Below are 25,085 nucleotides of genomic sequence, written 5' to 3'. Positions count from 1 at the left end.
CCTCTGGTAGTAAGACGAAAAAGTGATCATTGGATCCAAACAGTACGATAAGCGAAGTAATGAAACACCACAAAAAGTCAATTAATAGGATTTATAAAACGAGCGGACAAAGCGGTCGAAATTGTGAGTGAGCGAAACTTCAACTTGAATACTGTGATGAAGGGCAATACGAAGGAAGGTGGCGGCGGTTGAACCTTGAATGGTACGAATGCTGCGGTGCTGACATGTAGGTGCGTCACAACTTGAATATAGCACCACCATGACAATATAGTATTCTGTTGAGATAAGAAAAGAGGTCAGTGATGTTGATGGTGCGGGAAGAAACTAATGTTACAAATGAGGGCACGGTCGTTGATACTCTCCTCCACGTCATCGTCCAAAAAGTCCGTGTTCGATGTCTTCATAAGCTTTCGTGCGCGCACAATAATGTTGAGTTTTGTTTCCTCATCCCTGCTACTGATTGATTTCATGTATGACTCCGTCTCTTCGTGCCAATTCGCGAATGAAAATTTATAATTTCCGCTCGACATCTTCCCTGTCACCTTGTTGAGCGTTTTTGGGAGTTTGACGCCAGACTTGCCAGTTGTCATGGATGCGAGAATGTCTTCGACCTTGATGACTTTGTCTTTAATGAACTTGAGGGCACGTTCAAGCTAGAAACAATCAGAAAAGCAAATTTCAGATAAAAAAAACCTCACCGCGACAACACAAAGCACGATGACACCGTCCATGCCTTTACCCAAGGCAAGCTCATCAGTATATAACGCAGGGACATCAGCATGATCGACGATGGCGCTGAGATGAGTGGATGCGATCATTCGCAGTACAAACACTGATAGGTAGGCTGTGTCCCGTGATATATTGTCTGGGTCTTCATACATGAAGGCGTAATTCTGGAGGAATCGCTTGGCAATGTCGGCGTTTGGTGCATCCGTGATGCGCGAGCAAAAATCGACGATGATGGCAAGTGCCGTGGAACCAATGTTGCTCCTCCACTCCGAGAGTCGCTGTTGCGCCTAAAACAGCATATGAAAGATGCAGCACAAAATGTATTAAATGAACTTACTACTGCAAATACTGCACCGTTCGTATTTACCTTGTATTTGACATCAGGGTAGACTGTATCAAAAATCTCCTGCAGTGCGTCTGCCATCACAGACTCAGGTATTTCCCATGGATTAGGTTGACTTCCAGCCCAGAGAAGCGTGGTAGACAAGAAAGCCTTCACCCACTTTGAGTCAGCAGGTATGGGAAGATCGTTGTTGCGATATTGACCACGGGGCTTGATGACCTCCTGTGCAGCAGTCTTCCCGGCATTTGATGGGACTTGGGTGCTGGGGGGAGGCACAACATCATCATAATAGCCTGCCGGGACCTGAGTGGAGGGTGGAGGCACAACATCGTCATAATAGCCTGCCGGGACCTGAGTGGAGGGTGGAGGCATGAGATCGTCGTCATCAGTAACCTTGGAGGCTCTGGAGCGCTCTCTCTTCAACTTTTTTGGTGGGGGAGGGGTAGCGCTCTGAGATACAATGGTAGATGCCTCAAATATACAAACTGAGTCGGTTATGCAAGAGATAAAATAAACACGCACTGATGTAGTCTTGCGAGGGGCATATACCTTCTTCTCCGAGTCAATGATGGCCTCGGACAAGAGGCCTGTCATTTCCTGCGAATCATCAATCAAAATGTCAGAATCATCCGTGGCCTCGGATGCAGTCTCGTCAACAAAATCTGCAACATCATCCGAAGCCTTACGCTTGACACCACCAGACTCTGCAAAATAAGTTATCTGCTCCGGCTCAGAGTCACTCTCACTAGCGGGAACGATTACAGTAGACTTCTAGAATCCAGGTTAGTCCTTGAACAGAATGGTTCATGGAAATAATGACTTACTCTAACTGCCTGTCTCCCTTTCTTCTGAAGTGCAACTGGATGCCGTTCCAAAACATCAGAGCCATCAAGGCTATCATCGCTAACCATCAGGACATCGTCGGTAGATTCGGAGAATATGTTGAGTTCGGTTGGCTGCTTCTTGTCAATGGCCGCAGATTTGGTCTTAGAACTAGTGTTAGTACTGGTGGTGGACAACACTGATGAGGGCGGAGTGGAAGCAGCTTGAGATGCAGAATAGGTGTTCGATTTGAGACTGGTTGCATTGGACTTTGGGTCAGCTTGTGGTGGGACATCGTTGAACCAGCCATCGATAAAACTGTTGAGTGACGATTTTTCAGTCGTCCTTGAAACCGCACGGTTAATAAAGAATAGAGTTGACTCAGTGAGTAAAAACATTGGGAAGCAAGTGTGTTGACTCACGATAATGCCGCATTGTTGCCTTTATTGTTACTGATGGCACGTGCATCCGAAGCAGCCTTCAATCCAGAACGGGCATTTCTGATCGCTTCCTTCAGTAACATCGTCTTTTCCTGCTTCTTTGTCTTGCCGCTTTTTCCAGCAGCCTCATCAATCTCACTGTCTCTGAGAAGCGTGTCCTCTAGGTAAGTGTCAGTTTCAGTTACTACTCTTGATAGGAGGCTCATACCACTTGCGGTGTCCTTCATAGACACTTTGTTACCTTTGCCTGTAGGACGAGGACGGGGCCGAATAGGTTTTGGCTTGCTTTCATGCATTTTGGCTTCAAGAGTCTCCATGCCGTCTTCAATTCCTGCAATTCGTTCAGCAACCTTTTGAATCCGGGCATTCCTCTCTTCAGGGCTTTCATTTGCGTATGGGGTATTAGCAACTTTTGAAGTCTTGGTACGAGGTTTTCCCTTTGCATTCTGGAGCCGCTCCTCAGCTTCAGCCTCCAGAACAGGCCTACCAGGATGAGCATTTGCGTTTGATGGACGAGTCCGACACGTGGACACTTCTTGTGAGGCTTTGGGGGGCATAGCTGACTGACGGAGATGATGGGAGGCGAGGACGAAATGAAGCGAAAAGTTCAAGGTAAAATTTGCATGGTACTGGCCCCGTCAATTTGCACAAATATGCGCTCACACTTGTGTTACGTTCCAGAACTTACTACTTGGGCTCAATTTTCGTACTGCTACGTCTAGTCCCAATTCAGTTCTATACGCCAAAGTTCCCGTCAACTAATATTCTTCAACCGGCACTCTAGCACGCATGGCACCCTGCTCTACTCAGTATTCTCGAAGGAAGCATAACTCGTTTCAGTTACCCTGCGGTCATCCTGGATGCAATCAACATTTCAAATCTCAAGGCGGGCGAACAAGACACCGCACCATCATGCACCCAATCCTGTGCCACCCAAGGACCAATGAACCTGCGCCGCAGGATATGGATATCAGTCCTCCTGGTACGACTCGCTCAACGGTTACCACATTCCTTCTGACCCTGATTTCAGAATGTTATATTCCAAATTGCTCGTCTCCGCCACCAATACAAGAAGTAGACACTGATATGAATTCCAGTGAGTCCCAGCGGTTCCTGCTACCCGACCCACAGTTCTAACAATCCCTTCTGAAGATATTCCGCACTATGACCACTCATTTCCACCACGACCAAGACAAGAACGAGATGGCAATGCTAATGGTGAGTCACAGTTCCAGTCTCAACGCCAGTACCTCTTTTCTAACAGCACCTTCCGAAGATGTTCCACACCACTCGTCTCCAGCACCAGCCCGGGAAGTAGACTCTGAATTCTATGGTACAGGCAAATCTTTGTATCGAAATTATCACACTGGTTTGAATGGTGATTGTACCTTTTTTATTCTTACTAGTAGCACATCTGATGTTAATGACGTCTTAGCTCGACCATGCGATGCAAGTGGCAATTTTTTGCCCCCTGGTACTCCACCAATCCCTCTCGCAGAACAGTCACCTGATGACTGGTCACCATTTCGCAATCGGATTGAATTCGAGACGGCTGAGTTTTTGTACAGCCATGTACAAATGTCCGCACCCAATATAAACACTCTTCTCGATCTCTGGGCTGCATCGCTTCTCAAACATGGCGATCAGCCACCTTTTGCAGATCGTAAGGACCTCTATAACACAATCGACAACATTCCAATCGGTGGTGTCAGCTGGCAGTCTTTCAAAATTCAGTACTCTGGAGAGAAACCTGTTGGGCCCGATGTGCCTCCATGGATGAACCAACAGTTCGAAGTTTGGTATCGTGACCCTCGTGAAGTTGCACGAAACATCCTCACCAACCCCGACTATGTAAATGAGTTTGATTATCGCCCTTTCCGCGAATATTCAGTTGATAAGGACGAACACCGTTATCAAGACTTTATGTCGGGCGATTGGGCCTGGCAGCAAGCAGTATGTGGTATTATAAAGTTAGCCTCTTCGTACTAATCATGCTTTTCAGGATATCATTGCGGCTGATCCTGACAATCTCGGAGCAACATTTGTGCCGATAATACTCGGAAGCGACAAGACAACAGTGTCCGTCGGCACTGGAAACAACGAATACTATCCATTATATCTATCTATTGGCAATGTCCGCAACAATGTCCGTCGAGCACACCGAAACGCCCTCTGTCTTATTGGCTTTCTTGCCATACCAAAGAGTGAGTTTTTCAGACTGTTTCGCACTGGAACCCGGCTAAGTCTTGTAGCTACCAATGAACATAAAGAAAAAGAAGAATTTCGGAATTTCCGACGCCAGATCTTTCATTCCTCACTCGCCAAGATCCTCGAAACGCTCAAAGATGTCATGTCAAAGCCTGAGGTCATACGTTTCGGTGACGGTCATTATCGACGTGTCATTTTTGGATTAGGACCATATATTGCGGACTATGAAGAACAAGTTCTACTTACGTCTATTGTGAGGAACTGGTGTCCAAGGTTTGTCTTACTAGTTCTTTGCCTGCTCTCCTGATATCTGATACCTTCAAAGGTGTCTTGCTCCACGTGGAAAACTAGATGATGAAGATGCACTCTGCCGATGCGAGGCACATAGAGAGGCTCTCGTCGAGGAGGATACATTTGATGTGGATATGCTGCGGCGTGAGTTTGGTATTGTTGGAGATGTTGTGGTACGCTTCATTCAGTTGCTGCAAGTGCTCGCGGGACTTATTTATGTTCAGCCTTTTACGAACGACTTCCCTCGTGCCGATATTCATCAACTCATCGCACCAGATATCCTGCACCAAATCGTCAAAGGCTGTTTCAAGGATCATCTCGTTATGTGGGTGGAAAAATACCTCCATCGTATTCATGGGAAAAGGAAGGCTGAACAAATTATGGACGACATAGACCGTCGTCTGGCTGTTGCTGCCCCATTTACTGGCTTGCGACGTTTTCCGCAGGGCCGTGGATTCAAACAGTGGACCGGGGACGACTCTAAAGCGCTCATGAAGGTATGTGTATGTTTTTAATTGACATAAGACTCGACTGATAAAATATATGTTCAATGACATGTAGATATATCTACCTGCAATAGAAGGCCACGTACCAACGGACGTTGTCCGTACATTTCGTGCATTCTTGGAGTTCTGCTATCTCGTCCGAAAGAATGTTATCACGGAGGACACAATCTTGCAAATAGAGGATGCCCTTCGCCGGTTTCACCACTATCGTCCAATATTCCTCAAGCTTGGCATCGTTCCTACATTCTCGCTCCCGCGCCAGCATGCAATGAAGCACTACCCTGAACTTATCCGTCTTTTTGGAGCGCCGAACGGTCTCTGTTCATCAATGACAGAAAATAAACATATTAAAGCTGTAAAGCAACCATGGCGTCGGTCCAACAGGTACAACGCACTCGGGCAAATGCTTGTGACAAATCAGCGACTCGACAAACTTGGAGCATTGTGTGTAGATTTTACCAAACGTGGTATGCTCAATAGTACATGTCTTAGTGATGCTTTAAACATGAAAGGTTAGTGAATAGAGATCACACTATTATTCCTTTGCTGATTTCAATTAGGTCATGTCGATGATCCAGGCGATAATGAACCCATGAATGACATTCCCAACACTATTCAATCCAATGCTGCCGACGACAACGACAACGATGGACTTGATAATGGTGAGATCGATGATGGGCCACCTGAGATTGAGGCTCATGTGCAGCTTGCTCAAACATGTCGTATGTGGTTTGATGCTTTTGTTATTAAATAGCTTATAATTATATTAGAACGAAACCGTGCTCAAACCGTGGCGGCACTTGCTATCGAGCTCTCTGTTAAACACTTACGAGAACTCATCAGGAGCTTTCTGTTCAAACAGCTTCACCCTCACGACACTCGCGACCATGCTACTATCCCAGCTGACAGCTTCCCGGTCTACGACGGGAAAGTCTCAGTAGTCAATTCAGCATCATCAAGATTCTATGCACCCAGTGATTTAAGTGGGGTTGGAGGGATGCGAAGAGAATACATTCGATCCTGCCCGAAATGGAGGAATGCACATGCCCGCTATGATTGCGTGTTTATCAATTCACGACCCGAACTTGACGGAATGCGAGGACTCGAAGTAGCGCGTGTGCTATGCTTCTTTTCGTTCAAGTACAAGTTGGTCCTATATGAGTGTGCTGTTGTTCATTGGTTCAGCGTCATCGGTGATGCTCCTGATGAAGACACGGGCATGTGGGTAGTTCAGCCATCATTCGATGATCGCTCTCCAGACATTTCAGTGATACACATTGACGCAATCTATCGTGCAGCTCATCTCCTTCCCATTTACGGTACTGATCCCATCCCTCATCATCTCAAATTTTACCACTCTTTAGACAACTTCCGTGCCTTCTATGTCAACAAGTTCGCGGACCATCATGCATTCGAAATTGCATTTTAATTCGTCCCGTGAACAGCTCGGTCCTTACTCTTCTGCTCTCCTCCCATCCTGCCACCTCCACCAAACAACTTGGGATCCATGTCCCTTCTGCTGCCCTCCCGTCCTGCCGTGTCCTTGGGACATGCTCCCTCCTGCATTCTCCTCACCCGGCGAGGGTTTTAATCTCTGCATTTGAGATCTCCCTTCGACTTGCGCACATGTGGGGATTGGATTAGTAGCTGATTTTTTCATGCGTGTGCTTGGATTGCACGCAAACCGCTCTCCTTGTTGATCCCGGCTCAGCGCCATTGAAAACTTATAAGATTCTGAATTGTTACCATTCACGTACTAATGTATTTGTCGAAAAAATGTCTTATCGCACTTAATTCACTTTTGCGTCTTATACTACAACGTTGATTTGAATCGAGTTTGCAAAAAGTGGTATCAGTAGAATAAGTAACATCAGAGGTTTCCTTTTTTTACTTAGCGACTTTTTTCAGACCAATAATATGAGTCAGACCGAAAAGGAAATGTGAGATATTGCTGATGTACATTAACTCGGAAATTGACAGCCTAGGGGGATCATGGCTCACATCGATACTCCACTTGCCATTCAACAAGACAAATTGTATGTTGTGCCATGCATTGATACTATTGTGCCCTGTGGGGGTATTGTGCATATGTGCATTTGAAACCTCGGTGATTCATCTTCTCGATCAAATGACAATGTTGATGCGGGGTAACATCAGGTATTTACATTGACTTCTGGAAAGGAAAGAAAACACTATGAAGAGTTTGCAAATATACAGAATCAGCCGACTATCTAGAGTGTCTTCAGTGAGGTTTTAATTTAGATATGGTATTCGATTGGTTCTATCCTTGAAATCCATACTTCTGTCTAGCAATTGGCATGAAGACTAGAAAATACAGAGACCTCTGTGATCACGCTATATTTTTTTTGGACTCAGCTTATTAAAACAAACCAGGCGCATCCAGGAACTGTAGCTTGAATGATGATATCTGGAGTTCATTCTAATTGTTGATGATGTTGGTAAGTCCTCCGAGTCATTTGCTGCCGTGTCATGGCGGTAGTGTGATACACAGCTTGTATTTCACACCACTGGGGAAGTATTATCAAGTCATGACATTGACAACAAACTATGATGGTAATAAAGCTAGTACAATGGTAATAAAGCTACTAGGGGTTGAGATAATGTCGAATCTCTAGTCTGAGTCGAAGGCGGCATCATCAATCTGTGCCCTCTGCCTTGCTAGAGTGTTCACGGACATCTTGGCTCTCGCGTCGTCGGTAAGGTCTGCACGGCGACTCCTTCCGAAAACCTTCCTGGACAACAGAAATCAGTTGGGGCTTGTTGACGATGCATATACCCACCTGGTCCACCATTCAAGCAGTCTGGTGACCCTGCGCTGTGCATCCCGACCAGGAGGCCTTTCGAAGAAGTCGACAATGGTCTGCCAAAATTGTACATAGTCAAAATCACCATCGACAGACCGCCACGAGGTAATAGACGAGAGTGCGAATCGTACCTGCAAATGCAATTGTCATTGATCAACGGTGTGGCGGGCAGACAAAGTTCTATCACTTACTTGACAGGCAATATATGCAATCGAGCGAGGAGTGACTTTGTCCATCTTGATAATTTGCGCGACATGCTTCTTCACCTTGATTGTTGAAATAGTCTTCTTAGTGCGTCTGTTATTTTCGATGACATCTGCACCATCACCGTTGCCTTCGACATCCTTTGCTGATGAGGGAGACGTGAAGACAGCTTTGTAGCTCTGAGAAATAGCAAAGATCATTGTCAGCTGTATTTACGAGTTCGCTTCGACAAACCTGAATCAGAATTTTCCCTTTGAAAAGTCCCTCCTCCAAATTGTCCGAATTGGCGGTGTACTTTTCATATAAGTAAGCTGGAAAAGAAAGATCCGTGACAATATATCCCTCTGCGCGATCTCGAATGCCTGCCCGTACACTAATAGATAGTTAATGGTGTTTGGAATCCTGAGCGCAATACTTACGCTGGGCTGTTCCAATCAAGCTCAGTCAGACACAGCAACTTGCCGCACGCATCATTGATGAATCCACGGGTATGTTTATCGTCCATGTCGACCGGGGGATTCGGTTTGAATTCGCGGTTGACCCATTCAGAAACGAGTGTCTTCAGCTTGGAGGTATCATCGCCTCGAGCACTGTCAGCCCCCTGCCTAAGCTAAACAAGGACTTAAGACGACAAAGCCCATCACTGAAACTGGTAAAACATACCGATTTTAACATGCGTATATAGTCATCATAATCCATATCTGAACACTTCTTATAGAGCCACGGAAAGGTGTTCATTAGGGTGACGTACCCTACATGTAGTCGATCTTGACTGTGTAAACAAACCCATGAGTGCGCTTACTGTGGCATACAAAGGAAGGAAAAACTTACTCGACAGAGGTCTCCTCATCCTCAGCATCGTATCTCCTGTCGTTTTCGGCGACGAGATCCTCGATGTTGTCGAACAAAGCGACAACGCGCCTGAAGGCTCTTCCTTGAGACATATAGTGGTTCACTTGCCTGGTGGATAGTGAGTAAAGGCAGCTCAACGTGACACATGGTGTCCATACCTATCTTTTACAGCACGCCCAGACTCGAGAGCCATCAACTTATCCTCCAGTTCAGCAATTCTGCGTCTTTGTCGAGCCTGCACAAATGTCTGGGATGATTCTGATGTAGCCTGAGATTGAGGAAGGCTGTCGTCATGTTGTCGGTCTTCAATACACGATGTGCTGCCCTCAGTGTGCGACATACAGGCAGACTAGAGAAGGGGAGAAGAGGACAAATGAGTTCCAACTGTAGAGGCAAGAAACAAGGGGAGGTGCAAGTCGGACGATTCAGAGGAGAAGGAACTAATGCTTTTATATGCTGCTGGGCAGGTCCACTAGCCTAAGTTTGAGCATAGTCGGCAAAATACCGCTTAGAACTGCTGAGAACCGCTTAGACAGTCAGACTAACCAACCTTCGTCGGTAATTCGGCTTTCTTGTAACGTTGCCCATTGACTAGCAGACTTACGAATTCTCCAATGTCCTTGAAACTTCCCGAGTCGCCATGTGAATCATTGGTCAGTTTAAGTTTGAGGGAGATAAATTTGCTGACGGCGTACATCATAATGATAGCCGAAATGTCCATAGGACTAAACAGTTCATTGAGAGAAGATTCAGAGAAATTTAATTTAATGATCGCTTTGTAGCAACCACAGCTAGAGACAGTATTTGATTTGCGGAAGAAGTGGAAAATAACGGCGTATGAGAACAACCCTCCTGATAGACCAGTATTGGAGCATCGGACGTCTACAACACTGCACAGTAGGGGCTATGGAATGAGATGCTACACTAGAAGAGTACTAGAGGTGAGTTTATCTCAAACAGCATTTTGAAGTTAGAACATACTTGGGCATGTACAATATTCACGCATTGATCTACTGCAGGCTGATCGCAAATATGTGAGTGAGTGTCTGTAATAAAATAAGACTTACCTCAGATGCGGGCACTAGTTCTGGGCTCTCAGAACGTCCCTTTTTCTGAGAGCTAAGTTCCCTACCATCGAGATCTGCGTGTGGCCTCTTGCTGCTGGATGAGGATGCAGCTGGTGGAGGGGTGTGTCGAAGATCTGGTGATGGGAGATCTGGCGCGATGCTAAGAGCGACCAGAGGAAGAAAAATTGATGCGAGTCTGCTGGGCTTGTGTCTGAAGTAAGTAGCTTTGGACATGTGTAAATTCCGCCCGCCTGTTTTCAAAATTTAAACTCCGTGCTTCACCTGCCGAGATCAACCAGTCTTACCATGTCAAACACTTAACAACATCTCAGACGTACTTACGAGTCTATCGGCAGATGCCATAAGCCTGGCGTGGAACAACTAAGTATGCACTTAGTTTCGGGTGTCGACTTCCTGTGCAACTTTGGAGAAATGCTAACATTTGGCATAGGTTGTGAGCAGCGCTCCTTGCTTACAGTGTAGACAATAAGAAGTACAACTTGTAGTACAAGTAAGACCTGAGATCCTGAGTACGCGAATAACATGTAGTTTAGCACAGTAGAGAAAACATGGCTGTAGATACCCCCCCCCCCCTTGAAACCCAAACACGATCGATGAATTCTCAGATGGAATAAACCACTATGGACAGTAGTGCAAGTAAGAGCCAAGAGCACACAAACAAGTTTAGTTTGACATCATAGCTGCGAGCTATGAATTGAGGTGTATTTCAGCCAATATAGAAGAGATCGGTGGTTTTGCTCACCTCAAGAGGCTACATAGTATCATGGTATGTCCCGGGCGCAGTCCAGAAAGTGTCCTGGTCATCTTCTTCTGCTAACGAGCCACATGTTGACTTCTCAGAGAAGTTCGCATAATATTCCTGTGCAAACAACTCGGACATGCACATTTGTAAAGCCGACTGGTCATAGAAAGGCTGCGCCTCAGAGTAAAGCGCAAGTGCAGACCCACTAGGGACAGGAGACTCTGAGTAAGAGACGGTTGACGGCCACGCTGTGAACGAGTTTGTTTGCTGGTCATGCTGGCAGTGCTGCGAGTACGAGTCAGGGGCAGTATCGTGGGGGGTGGTGGTATTTTCTGGCTCAGGTGGTAGAGTCAGTTCTTCCAGTGACATAGGAACAGAGATCGAAGTGGGTGATGTAAGACCCAATTTGTCATTTAAGATTTTCCTGCAGATACATGAGCGTGGAACCCATCGGACGGTTGAAACCACTCACATTCCCTTGGTATGCAAGTATTGAAAATAATCTATCATTACCTCCCAATGAACATCAGTCTCAAGGGCAGCGTGCATTGCCTTTTGTATCGCATTCTGCTTGTCGGCATACAATTTACCGGTAAAACGTAGGACGTCCCCAGACTTGGAAAGGCGTCCTTCAACATACCGATCTATGGCTCCCATGACCTGAAAATAAATGCAGAACTGTTAGCACATGCAAATAAGAATATGATAGGTCTCTTACCCCAATCGCCGACATCGATAACATAGGAATGGTCGTCGTCGCGAGTATCAGCCTTAATGTATCATCAAAAAGAGGCGAGGACTCGTCGGTATACCACTGTTTGATGTGTACATCTTGCAAGGCAGGATGAGAGAAAATGAAGAGCCGGCCACGGTTGTGACCATGTAAAAAATACGTATGATGATTGTCTGAGTTATAGATGGCTTTTCTACGCTCCGCCATATATTTTTGGCGATCCTCAGCAGACAGTGACTTGTCTTCGGGCTCGAGGTCGTCAATGTAATAAGGTAGGGACTCTTTTTCAGCATTTTCGATAAGTTTTGAGCGGCTGTTTGTCAAGCCATGGATCACGAGGGTCGTGACGGAAGACGTTATGTTTAACCCTAGTGGAAAATCAGCACATGCGACAGAGTTACAGTAGTACTACGTGGTGCTTAGCACATACCATGGCAACCGAGTGACGTTTTCACCTCATTGACGACTTCTCTAGCATACGAGTGCATGGCCAGTTTCTGCTTCCTCATACTATTTTTCTTCCAACCGTTGGTCATGATCATGTCCATGACAACCCGCCTGCGCGCGCTGTTGATTACTTCGATCTCTTCTGGTGAGTAGTCGGATAACTTCGGAGGTTCAGCTCGCCTTGTGGAAGTAGTGTCAGATTGGCATATAGCGCTTTCCAGGTCTTCTAGTGACATCGGAGCATTCAAGGAAATAGGGGGTACATTTGGTATCATGATGGTCAATCGCAAATCACGATATGGATGCAGACGCTGCGTGGTATCTCGTCCTGTTCGCTGTCCACTGCTCATATTGTCAGCTGCGAGGTGATAGGATATGCTGCAGGAGTCAACTGAGGGTAATTCTACAATCGTGGTGGAGGAAAAGTGAAAGTTTCAGTCAACTAAATAGACACACGAAAGAACCATACTTTTTTATTTTTTATTTTTTTAAAGTTCAATTGGGGAGGAATCAAAGTTGAGCTGCCAGTGTGATCAACTAAGTGCTAGTGTAAACTTTATCAGAACACAGTTCCGACTATCATAGGGGAGACGATATGAACTTACCATATTGTTGGATGTGTGCAGTTATCGGGGGAGATTCCATCTTTTGGTACGATGCACTACTAGGTGCCGCCAGCGGTAGGTAAGTTAAAGTTCAATTGAACCCTAATGGTGAGCCAGTCTGGTCACGGTGATTACAATGTGAATTGGAAGTGTTCTACGTGTTATATGTAAAATTTTGGCACGAGGGGCAGCTGCATGAGTCACAATCCTCGTAACAGTAATATTATAATCATGATTACCTTCCATTTGTGCCCCCTGATCTTGAGAGTGTCATACGACTGTGTGATCATCTAGCCGCCCTACCACAGCCTGAGTATATTTCCGAGTGGAAGGATGACCTGTTAATTGCAAAATTCAGTTATATTGTGGCACGAGGGGCAGCCACATGAGTCACTTAGGCTATCCTCCGAGACGGTAATCATATTTACCTTCAATATGTGCCCTCTGATCTTGAGAGTCATATGACTGTGTGATCATGACAGGCGTTTGGGGTAATTCTCCAGTAATTTAAGTTCGAAGCCGCCTACTGTAATTTTAATTGATAGTACTTCCGAGTTATCACTGGAAGGAAGAACTCAGGCTATCTTGCGGCAAGTAGGGCAGGTTTCATAAACGTACCATGCTGTTAGATGCGTGATTGTGGAGAATTCAGATTTTTGGGGCACTCAGGTTGCAGTGACGACTCGGAGAAAGGTGATGATGGCACGGTGATTGAGTCATAGCCACGGTCAGACTCTTCCGAAGTCTGCGGCAAACTTTAAGCCATCAATCTCAATTGAATCAAAAAATCTGGGGCTTCAAGTTGATCACCCGGCTGTGATACTACGCAATCTTATCTTAGGCTCCGAACAGAAAGAAAAGAACATTCAAGTAAAGCTGCTGGCATGTTTACTTCCCAAGGTACAAAAGTACAACAACGTTGCATACTATGGACAAATGGAACAACGGCGTAACACCATAAAAGTACGATAGCTAAGCAGAAGTAAGCCCCCTGAAAAAAGGGTTATGTCCGATATAGGGTCTTCGACCCCAAAGGACAATAAATATGATTTTTTAAACCAAAAAAAAAGTACCATAGAATTATTCATCCAACTCTGAACAGCTTGCATCAGATCCAGAGCCAAGCATGCGTATGGATTCATTGTCAGAAGCATCACTGGACTGATGGAGTTCATGGTCACCAGGGTCAAACCCATACCCCATGTTCCCTATCGCCACCACTCCCCCCTCGCGAAGCATGTTTCGGATTGTTCCGATTTGGAGATCAATTGTCTTCAATTCCGTTGTCGTTAGCTCGGTTTCATCATCGTGGATAGACTTCATAAGGTCTAGTTCGTGAGCGCGTAGGCGTTGGTATCTGAGGCGAGTGGCAATAACCCGGCGAGTAACACGGGAAAGCTCGAGCATGCGCTCGTTGAGATAGTTCGAGGTCTCGGAACCTGGAACGCAGGGGGAACTCCACTTTAAATTATGAGCATTGGACTTGAGTGTATTATTGAGGTTGTGACATACAGTTGTTTTCAACATTCTCGCTCTCTTTGAAGGCAAGTCAAGCTCGTTGTCGCATTGGTATGTTGTATAATGAAAGCGGGAGCGCTTCACTCCAGAAATACCAATGACAGAATTGGTCTTCATATGCAAGTCATTTTTCATAGGAGAGCTGCAAGGCATAACTGATGAGGGAGGTGTGGATGGTGGAGTGGTCTGGAAATGTCTGCAATGTTGATATTGTAAATTGACCTTCGAGGCAGTGGAAAGTTGAACAAACAGACCGAGGCTGATTGGTATCTATCAAAATATTGGTGCTTGTCGTCGAATCCGAAGAACTGCTCGTCGTCAGTTCTGGCATGATGAGTAAAGTGGAGAACGTTACTAAGTAATATCCGGACAAGATGTAATAGAAGGTTATAGTTTTCTCACACGGGTGTGTGGATACTATTTGAGTCATCATAAAGTTCATGAATATCCTGTGATGCAATAATACATTCAGTAATTCTGATTATGGTACACAGGGGATTTGATGAATTCGATCATTGGAAATGTTCGGTTGGCTGTCACCAGCGTGAGTCTTGCGTGAATTTGGCTGCTTTCAAAGAACTTCACCATTTCGAAAATCAGTCGTTCAACCTCACAATGAACAGTAAATATTAAAAATATTGATTGAAGTCGTAAATTATGTGTGGAAGTAAGAATTGAGTGAGATATTTAGGTCGTGACGACTCCTTAACAATGGGGGGTGACGACTCAGCCGGGAGGGATAGTATGGTACACTAATTGTATGTACACGGTCCATGTGTTTGTAAGCATAGACTTGTCTTTGGTCCGCACTACTGCTGACAAACAGTGTCCATTTCGGACATTACCAGTCATTCGGTATTCCCTATGTTAGTCCTTGTTTATGTACCTATTCTACTTCTGTGCTAGATGCTCGTACTATGACCACATGATGCCATCCGAATCAGAGTCATTGCACCCAGTACTTCTTTATGTCCATCCCACCAGACAATGATGGTTTGTTTGCACAGCTTAGGAGGGTTTTTGCGGTCTTCAGGTTTCTCTGGGGACAGTCATCCTTCTAGCAGTGCCCTGGGTCCAGTCTCAGTAAGTCCAATCTTTACGACTGTAGAACTTGAGACGTAATTAAGCTTTGTGTACATGAACACCTTGAAGCTACCTTGGAACGCACATTTTGATGCACCGGAAAGGCATGGTCTTGCACGTACGTTTTACTGCATCGCATCCATTTCTTTCGAACTCATTGGATTGATTGCAGATACATTAGCTGGGAAAACAGCGAACATCAAGATTCAGACTGCAGACAATCACACTCTCGGTGCATGGTTCATTCTCTCAGGTACCATATATCACAACTTGTCCTTTCCCCCGCCTCCATCTGCTGCAGAATTGCACATTTCAGAGGCTGTGTCACGTTTGACACTCTATCAGCGATATCAGTATGTAAATGTTCTGTTCCTAGGTTATCTAGCACCTCACCAATTTGCGTCCAGAAACTCAAGGTACCAATATTGATATTGCACGCGGAGGATGATTGGAATCTCTCTCACACCCACTCTGACGCTTTATTTGATGCTCTCCTGGAACCATATCTCCCTCCTGTCTACTCTACACCAGCAAGCCAAGAGTTGTGGTCGACACAGCAGTGGAGTTAGTGCCATACTCAATTGGTCACGCGAAGGGAAACTCGGGAGTCTTTACTGACCTGTACTGTCATCCCCAACTTCGGGTTAATGGATCAGTTCAATGGTTTTGGAGAATGAATCACCCCGCTCAAAACTTCCACAGGTTCTCACAATGAGGTTGGTACTCTAGAAGGTGTTCAAGAAGTGATACACATTACATTCTTCACGCCTGAAAACCTGCGTTGATAATGATAGGAATTTGGTGATAGCATGTTTGTATTAAACGAATTGGATAGCTAAAATAGATGAAACTGATCAACTAGACTTGCTGTTCTATTAGTTCTAGCCACACCATACAACCTGTACACTGCTGAATTCTGCCCGGCTCAGCATAAGACTCGGATCCAGATGACATCACCAAGTAGTTGTACATTTCAAATAACACATGATCGATCTGATCCTTGTGTATTCTTAGTGCATCTTTTATGTTTGATATTATTTCTATAGTTGCACTTGCCTGGCTGTCTACAATGAGGTTATGTTTACCACTGAGCCATAATTATCTTGGTCGGGTACGTTATAGTCACGTGAGCCTTGTTGTTGAACTGCGTAGTATGCATTTTGATGGTCATACATCCGTGATGGCCAACTCTACACTGTAAATCATGCAGCTGTTAGGAACTTTCTGGATCCTGCTGTTATTTCTCTCAATGGTATCTTGTGGCGCACATGGCTGCTCGTGGGATAGGGCAACGGACACTCGAGGACTCAACAGGCATCGCGCAAGTTGCCGACTTTTTAAGAAGTCCAGCATCCTTGCAAGTCAGAAGAGACTACAACGAGCAAGACATGCAACACTGGTGAATTCAGTCTCAAGTCCGTCAGTCACAGTGAACACATCTCAAGTGAGTGATTCAAGTTCATGGTCACTCACTACTAGTACAGGCACACTAAACACAGGTAATTCGTGTTAACAGAGAATAATACCAGCAAGACACAGGGATGCGATAGCACATCTAAGACCAATTGCTCCCTGCAAACCCTCTGCGGCTTGCATGTCTTTCAATGCCCCCAGTCTTGGGGCTTCTGAGTCGCATGATTCCCTCGATGCAAACTTGGAACGAGGACAAAGTTTCATGGATTTCGAGTTAGAGGACACCAATTTTGGAAATGGTTCCGAGTGCGATAACTTAAGTTTGTACCATCTAGCTCCTGCGTTCAATATCTACTAACCACTCGGCTTCAGCAGGACCTAGTACCCTACCCAGGAGACGGATTCCTAGGCCTTCGGACGAAATCCACCATCCAGCCGAGGATCTTAATGACTCCAATAATATTTTTGACGTTCCATTAATCCCAGCTCGAACCAGGATCCAGCGAGTCCTTTTAACACTAAGAGATTCTCTCCAGACTGTTTTCAACTCGTGCGGACTCTGCCGTTTATATCCTCGTCGTCCTTCCTTCAAGCCAAATAAGTTTATACAGTCCTCGTTACTTGCACGGTCGTGTCCAACAACTATTCAAGGAACGGATTCCCTGCCAAACGTCTTTCCGCCACCATTCCCCTTTTCCAATATGACCGTTTATCGGCTCATGTCCTGGATGAATTCAGGTAGCCACCTGAAATCAGAAGCTGAGATCCAACGCCTCGTCAAAGATGTCTTGCAAGCTGATGATTTCGATGTCAAGGATCTTGAGGGATTTTCGGTGAGAAAAAGTCTGCGAGAATTAGACAAGGATGAGGGCGGGGATAGAATCACTTTCCCAGATGATTGGGTTGAGACCAATGTCACTATCAACATTCCGACGAGGTCAAACGAAGAAGGCCCTGTTCCATACATCATCCCTAGTTTTCATTATCGTCCTCTTGTCGAAGTGATTCGCACAGCATTCGCGGATGTGCAAGCAAGCGCATTCCACCTATTACCCTTCAAACGTCTATGGAAGGATGCTTTAGATGACCATCAAGAACGAATATTCGATGAGCTTTACACCTCTGATGTATGGCTCGAGGCTCAGGACGAGCTTCAGAAGTTGCCGAAGGAACCCGGTTGTTCCTTGGAACGGGTTGTAGCAGGTCTTATGTTCTTTTCCGATGCCACTCACCTGGCAAATTTTGGAACGGCAAAAGCTTGGCCGCTTTATCTCTATTTCGGAAACCTGACGAAGTATGTTCGAACATTACCTCAATCGGGGGCATGCCACCTAGTGGGATTCCTGCCTTCTGTGAGTCCCTGTATGATGCCTGCCGACTGGCATTGATATCAACTGCCTTTCCAGCTTCCAGACTGTATTAAAGACGTTCTGAGTGGCCTATCTCGCATATCCAAAACAGGTATAGCGTCGCTTCATACTCACTGTCGTAGAGAGTTGTTCCAGGCATGTTGGGACATTTTACTTGATGAGGACTTTGTTCATGCATATCACCACGGGATTGTCTTGAAATGTGCTGATGGAGTGCTACGGAGAGTATTTCCTCGTATCTTCACATATTCTGCTGATTATCCCGAGAAGTATATTTCTGCTTTGCCTTTGTTAAAATCGGATCCTCACAAAATTTCAGGGTTTTAATTGCGACTATCAAGGACATGGGTTCATGCGCTTGTCCTCGCTGTCTCACTCAGAAAAACTTATTTAGTTGTATTGGTCTCGTCCAGGACATGAAAGATCGCATAATCAATCTCTGTGTGTATGCTATGGCAAATGTTGTGAAGGCTCGCGAGTATATCTATCAGAGGGGAAATACTGTAAATGGTTCAAAGGTCGAAGACGCTCTTGGAGAAGGTTCATGGGTACCCACTCTGGTAGGCACGAATGACTCCTTCCAATTTGCAATCAGCTCAAACCGGCTACCCACAGAATCAATTCGTTCAGAAACTTGGACCATTCGGCCTCAACCCGTTCCGTATGCTTGTTGTCGATTTCATGCATGAAATCGAATTGGGTACCTGGAAGGCATTATTTACCCATCTTATCAGGCTCCTGTATGCCCTTCCTGGAGGTAGTCGGTTAGTTGCTACCCTCGACTACAGGTACGCAGATTTCGTACAGAGTTCTATTACCTAGCACTAATAATTCAATCTCACCCTAGATTTCGCCAGGTACCAACCTTTGGCAATGGTGTGATTCGAAAGTTCGCGAACAATACTTCTGAGATGAAAAAATTAGCAGCGCGGGACTTTGAAGACATATTACAGGTTTTTGTATCACTCGATTTCCTGAATTTGGCTCTGACATATTCTCCTTCATTAGTGTGCCATACCGGTTTTTGAAGGACTGTTCCCCCCAGGCCATGATGCAGCAGTGCAGACTTTGCTGTATCAGTTCGCACAGTGGCATGCACTTGCCAAGCTCAGGTTGCACTCGGAGTCTACAGTGAGTTTTCTGGAAGAAACTTTCAAGAAACTCTCTCAGAAGTTGCGGAAATTTCGACACTACACCTGCAATACATTCAATACTACGGAGTTACCAAAAGAGACAGCTGCCCGACAACGAAGGTTCACTCGACAGTCTGAGACCCATACTGCCACGACCTCTCCGGAGTCAAGTGGACCGAAGGGAAAGAAATTCAATCTGAATACGTACAAGTTTCATGCGATGGCCGATTATGTGCGAACAATACGACTCTTCGGGACCACGGATTCATTCACTACTCAAATGGTATGTATATGTTGTTTACTCACTGTCTATGGAAGTTGATTTTGGCCAGGGGGAACTTGCGCACAGGGCACTCAAGGCATTTTATCCACTCACAAGTAAGTTGGATACTCCAGCGCAATTGGCAAAGCATGAGCGCAGGCGCCGCGTACTTCGGCGGGTCGCAGAAGCAGAAAGTCCACCGTCCTCCGATAATCAATCACCTGCCGATGCCCCCCCTTTGGCGTCCTCTGGATTGCATCATCATATCGCAACTCATAAGAGTAACCCAGTCAATATATTCCAGTTCCTTCAAGAACACAATGGTGATCCAGCCATAAAGGTAGAAGATATTGCAACGGGGATGCCTCACTTTTCTCACAATGGTTGATAGAAATTTTTGCCGAAACTGAAGGATCATATTCTTTACCGGCTGCAGAAGCTAGATATTAGCCATTGCGACCATACATTCACGGACGAGGAGCATAACTCGGTTATCATCCCTAACAATATCATTTACTCCGTTCAGACCATGCAGGTATACTACACTACATATGACCTCAGGCGCGAGCACGACACTATCAATCCTAGAGCACACGCTGATATCATGGTCGTTTCAGGAGAAACGATACCTACCCATCCATACTGGTATGCCCGTGTATTGGGTATTTACCATATGGAAACTTGGGTCAACGACGGAAGTCGACCGGTGAAGCAACACCTCGAGGTTCTGTGGGTTAGGTGGCTGGCTCCATTGTGCACCCATAAATCTGGCATCAAAAACGCGCGTCTTCCGAAACTTGCATTTGTAGATGAATCAGATGCTGACGCGTTTGGGTTTCTTGATCTGGGGCAGGTGGTTCGAGGGGCCCACTTGATTCCTGCATTCGCCTCGGAACGTGGTACCAGCTCGCTTCGCTATGGACAATCTCTGGCACGTCCTGGGGGGGAGGAAGATGACTGGGAAGAGCACTATGTTGGAATGTGAGTTTGGATAATGTCCCTTTCTATGATCAGTTTTCGACCTTTTGAGTCAGATTCGTTGACCGGGATATGTTCATGCGATACACTCACTTTGGTGTTGGACATCCGGTAACGCTGCGGAGGATAATTAGAGACATAGTAGCACCAACCGATGCCATGGATGTTATGGATGAAGATGTCCGCAATGGTGAGGACCACGAGCAATGGGATAACAAAGAGGAAGATGGTGATGATGAATCTGGTGACGAAGAGCTGGAAGAAGAAGAAGAAGAAGAAGATGGGAGTGAGAATGACGGTGGGGGGGATGAGGATGAGGATGAGGATGTGTTGGACGATCTTTCTTTTTAAGTGGAATACTAAATTCGACTTTTCCTTGTGACAGGGCGAGAACGCATGACCGCATCCAAGAAGATGTCAATAAACGTAAGGAGAAAGAGCGCAAGCGAGAAGCAAAAGAGCTATGCGGAATTTCCAAGGCTGCTGGGATAAAGAGGAGTGCTATCCGAAAAAATTAGTGAATGATGACCACGATATTGTTGTTGTGTTGACTTGCATATCCCAGAGGTGCGCCTTGTGGTGATGCATGTACAAATTTGTATGTTCATACTGTGCAATATTCTGGGATTGTTGCTCACAAAGCGACAGTAGAACACTTTGAGGGTATCTGAAATTTCTGCAGATCGACGGGCAGCATCGTCCTGAAATAATATCAGCATGCTCTGCATTATCGTTAGACGGTTTGGGCTCACCTCTCGTGCTTTTGATTGATAATTGATCTCCTTTCGTTGATACTCAGAGTCCAACTTGCACCTTTTGGCAACCATTTCAATCATTCGAAAATCCTGAGTTGTCTTCCTATACCAGTCAAACCATTTTTCACATAAAATGGTATAGGATCAACGCGCGCCACAGCAGAAGGATTAGTGATGTACTAGTTCCCGACGGGAATGATCAAACCTACCGTCTGTCAATAGTCCCAATGGCCGCTGACCCTCTGACCAACCGAGTATTGCAAGTATTGCAAGCCCATGTTCAGTTTGTCCTTTCGATCTTGATCCCGACAGCAATAACTTCCCTTTGTGGAGATATTCTTTGATGTCCATTGCATCAGGAGTAGGTGACAGTGACCTTGAGACTGGCGAGACGCCGGCGTCATCATCGTCAATTCGTGCCAGAAAATGTGGCAGAGTACTTTCATGGAATTAATTTGTTTTTGCACAGGTCGTGCTTGTTCTTGAGTGTCGGTATCAGGTCGAGACATGGGAACTGCATTAACTTTACTCTGAATGATTGCTATTGATCTTACAGATGCATGCAGCGTATATGCTCTGTCAACCCACTCAAGCTAACTTCTTTACGGACAACGACTTCACCAAATTCATGGGATTGGATCATTACATTTGGTACATCGGTCAGCATTTTCACATGTGTAATTAATATATTTATTTGACGCAAAATAGAGTCTCTCAAGAAAGATCTTGCTATTCAATATTCAAGTTGAATACAACATGGACGATCAAGGTTGGCACTCTCTTGCTCCTCCTTCACTTTATATTAATATGTTAGAGCAAATCAGGAACGGCTCGACGCAGTGAACATTGAAAGGAGGAAGGATCAACTGGATGCGGTCACGTACGAGACATTTGAGATTGTCATGGAGAGTCACCTGGGAAAAGGGTACTTCGACTTGGTACACTCCCATAGACCAAGAATATACCCAAATCTGATTATGCCATGCCTTCTCATGATTTGACTTGCACCATTTGTGACGGTTGCAACCTTCATGTGCATCACAGTATTTTCCCTCGCAATTGGAGTTCGGACGATAACGGAGCAAGTACTGACCGTGGACTTTTCTTTCCAATTTTAAGCTCCAGGATACATGTTGAGCTTCCACACACGTCACGTGTGTGGAAGCTCAACATGTATCGTTTTTATGACCTACCATGAACGCCCGAGAATGACATCATATTCTTAAATGGTGCACGAGAACACTCAACAAAGAGACATACTTTACCCTACAATACCTTTTAGACTGCGACAGTGCAATGTCACAAGATTGTCATAAACTTTCATGGTAATCAAGATCTGATGATCAATGCTCGTGTCGCTTTCCACAAGAAAGCCTTACATAGTAATATAATGCAAGACACAATTTTTGGAAAATGAGAACGCACAAAATAGTTGGAATAGGTATAATAGCACTCCTCACCGGTTACAAAGGAGGGATGTCACAGCATTGTCATGGGCTGTTTATGTTAAGCCGGATTTGCAGGCATTCATGTGTATGTATGTACAACTCAATTTGCCCACAGTATAAAAGATAATATTTGGTGAGAGCAGAATTAGACCGTGCTATACTTCCCACGGCTACAATATCAAGGACTCATCTGTTCTCTGATGATCTTGTTCGAGTGGATTTCCGATATGTAGTCTCTTGACACCATCTAGATCGAAAGGTTTGCGGCAGAGAGGACATATATTTGTGTTTAAGGAGTAAAGGCACCTGAGATTGAAGAGGACATGAGATGAGAAACAGATATTATTGCTGGGCGCAAGCTGGTAGAAAATTAGACGTACCTGAAACAGAAGATGTGACCACACTCAATTGTATGCGGAGAAGTAGCAAGATCTGAGGAGGTCGAATAGGGATCAAGGCAAACGTCACAGCGACTTGAGGGATGGACGACAAGTGGCATGCCTACTACTAGTTCATAAGAAAATTTACCAACAGTAAGCTTAGGAATTTTATGATTGGTGCAAAATTCAAACCCAGCACTAGCCACAAGCTTAATGCCATCAGCCATCTATGTATAATAGTGAGTACTTACGTGTGGCTGGAACAAGATTGGCGAATCACTATGAGTAGCGGGCGGCCTGCCATACTATGTTCCTGGCCATTCGCCAAGGCAAAACCTGATAAAACAAGGCAGTTGGCTGACTCCGTAAGCAGAACTTGACAAAAGGTGCAGAGCATTGCGCGAGACGTGACTGTACTCCACAATCACTAAAATGTATACATCATGATTGCATGGCCATGATGATAAACGATAAACGATCTTTTATTGGCTGACTACGCTACTGATGTAACTCAGGTACTACATATAGAAGTGCTCTTCGAAATAAATAGAACTACATTACATAAGCGGGTACAACTTAGCAACCAATTGCAAAACATCGTGAGGTCTTCTCGCATCCTACACATCTTCATACCTGATTATATTTCCTTGCCTACATGTAACATGGACAACGACACTGAAAACCGCAAAGCTAGATGCTAAGGCTGACTGGATCGACATGAACATAAATCTGTTTTACACTATGAATCTTGTAAACACCTGGCATACAGTATAGCTCGGTCATACAATTCAAAAGCATAAATGCATGGAAGTGTGTTTTCAGGTAAACAGTCATTACCAAGTAAATGCAACGTGTAACAGTAGTAACCGCTGGATTTGAGGTGACAAGAAAGTGACAAGAAACAAATATGGATAGAAAGAAAGATAAATTGAAGTGATGCTTGGACGCCCGGAGGGTCATGTTGAATTTCGAATAGAACGACAAAGCCAAAGGCGTCTCGACCCTCGCTCAGTTGCACGTATACTAGTAGTGCGGTGGCTGACTCTCCGGCAAGCTCCGAATTGGCACTTTGCTCAATCGTACTATGATATTATCACGATCGTCAAAATTGTCGTGATGGTCTGAACCTGGACGGGCTGTGATGATGCCACAGATGAGCACAGCTACTAATGCGAAAGTTACAAGAGCCCTAGTGAGAATATGAACAAGGAAGCCATGGATATGTATCAATGACACGTACTCAGTGACCCAAGCAAAGCCTTGTAGTGCGTTGAGTTGATCAAGATATATTATACTTCTCTGGGTACTAAGAAGATGAGAGGTGAGTGGTGAATAGTAAGAAAATGTTACGAACTTGCTATTCAGTTCTCCACCGAGAACTGTAGTTATACTTGTAGCGCCCGCGGTCCAGAAAATAAATGTTAAAAACAGGCTGCAACGACTTTGTCAGCAAGTTCGACCATCCGTGTCAAAGGAAGTCTTCGTACAAGACGATATGAGATCCCACACTACCCAAAACACTTCCTGGAAGATAAAAGAAGAAAAGCATGTAGAGAACGGAGAATACGATCGTCCATGCTGAAGTGAACAATAGAAAACGAGTGCGGTCTCGTTCAGCTAGACTGAAGTAGTTGTCGTCGACAGTAAAACATGATGTGAGCCAGGCTGAGATTGAAAGCTACCACAGGGGGTCATTATCTCGCTGTTATTGAAATAAAGCGTGCACATACCACGATGATACTGCAGAAAATGATCAATGAAGAGACAACTGAAATATAGGGTGTCAGTCAATGACGGTGTAGAGAACGGAGACTCACTAGGATGTCCCATTCGCATGTGGGTATCAGAATTCATTGTGCGACCCGGAGGTAAGGAGTCTGACTTCATGAGGGGGAAGGGATTAGTATTAT

The 25,085-nt window shown here is 45.2% G+C and overlaps 5 protein-coding genes across 5 annotated transcripts; 1 reads left to right on the top strand and 4 right to left on the bottom strand.

Annotated features, from left to right (window-relative positions):
- Window positions 1-7,971: 7,971 nt before the first annotated feature.
- On the bottom strand, window positions 7,972-9,333 carry HD556DRAFT_1241276 (uncharacterized protein; the record flags this gene model as incomplete). Its single annotated transcript, XM_041298183.1, has 7 exons — window positions 7,972-8,092; window positions 8,141-8,295; window positions 8,419-8,547; window positions 8,603-8,741; window positions 8,788-8,978; window positions 9,032-9,140; window positions 9,200-9,333. Coding segments are annotated over 7 exons (978 nt in total), but the record flags the coding sequence as incomplete, so codon positions are not given.
- Window positions 9,334-11,059: 1,726 nt separating this feature from the next.
- HD556DRAFT_1445604 (uncharacterized protein) lies at window positions 11,060-12,505 on the bottom strand (the record flags this gene model as incomplete). Its single annotated transcript, XM_041306966.1, has 4 exons — window positions 11,060-11,474; window positions 11,523-11,710; window positions 11,769-12,151; window positions 12,214-12,505. 4 exons carry the CDS (start codon window positions 12,503-12,505, stop codon window positions 11,060-11,062), a joined length of 1,278 nt encoding a protein of 425 aa, XP_041157995.1.
- A 1,410-nt stretch (window positions 12,506-13,915) lies between these two features.
- Window positions 13,916-14,684, bottom strand: HD556DRAFT_1486976 (uncharacterized protein; the record flags this gene model as incomplete). Its single annotated transcript, XM_041308736.1, has 3 exons — window positions 13,916-14,296; window positions 14,348-14,549; window positions 14,608-14,684. 3 exons carry the CDS (start codon window positions 14,682-14,684, stop codon window positions 13,916-13,918), a joined length of 660 nt encoding a protein of 219 aa, XP_041157994.1.
- A 1,153-nt stretch (window positions 14,685-15,837) lies between these two features.
- Window positions 15,838-16,005, top strand: HD556DRAFT_1219100 (uncharacterized protein; the record flags this gene model as incomplete). The annotated part of the gene is made up of 1 exon (XM_041296757.1): window positions 15,838-16,005. A coding segment is annotated over one exon (168 nt), but the record flags the coding sequence as incomplete, so codon positions are not given.
- Window positions 16,006-24,198: 8,193 nt separating this feature from the next.
- HD556DRAFT_1241284 (uncharacterized protein) lies at window positions 24,199-25,029 on the bottom strand (the record flags this gene model as incomplete). Its single annotated transcript, XM_041298185.1, has 6 exons — window positions 24,199-24,364; window positions 24,416-24,481; window positions 24,530-24,607; window positions 24,663-24,853; window positions 24,906-24,943; window positions 24,993-25,029. 6 exons carry the CDS (start codon window positions 25,027-25,029, stop codon window positions 24,199-24,201), a joined length of 576 nt encoding a protein of 191 aa, XP_041157992.1.
- Window positions 25,030-25,085: the final 56 nt, after the last annotated feature.

The sequence above is a fragment of the Suillus plorans genome (genome assembly GCF_016647745.1).
Source record: "Suillus plorans strain S12 chromosome Unknown HD556scaffold_45, whole genome shotgun sequence".
NCBI classification, from domain to species: domain Eukaryota; kingdom Fungi; phylum Basidiomycota; class Agaricomycetes; order Boletales; family Suillaceae; genus Suillus; species Suillus plorans.
This window is presented reverse-complemented; position numbering and strand designations above follow the sequence as displayed.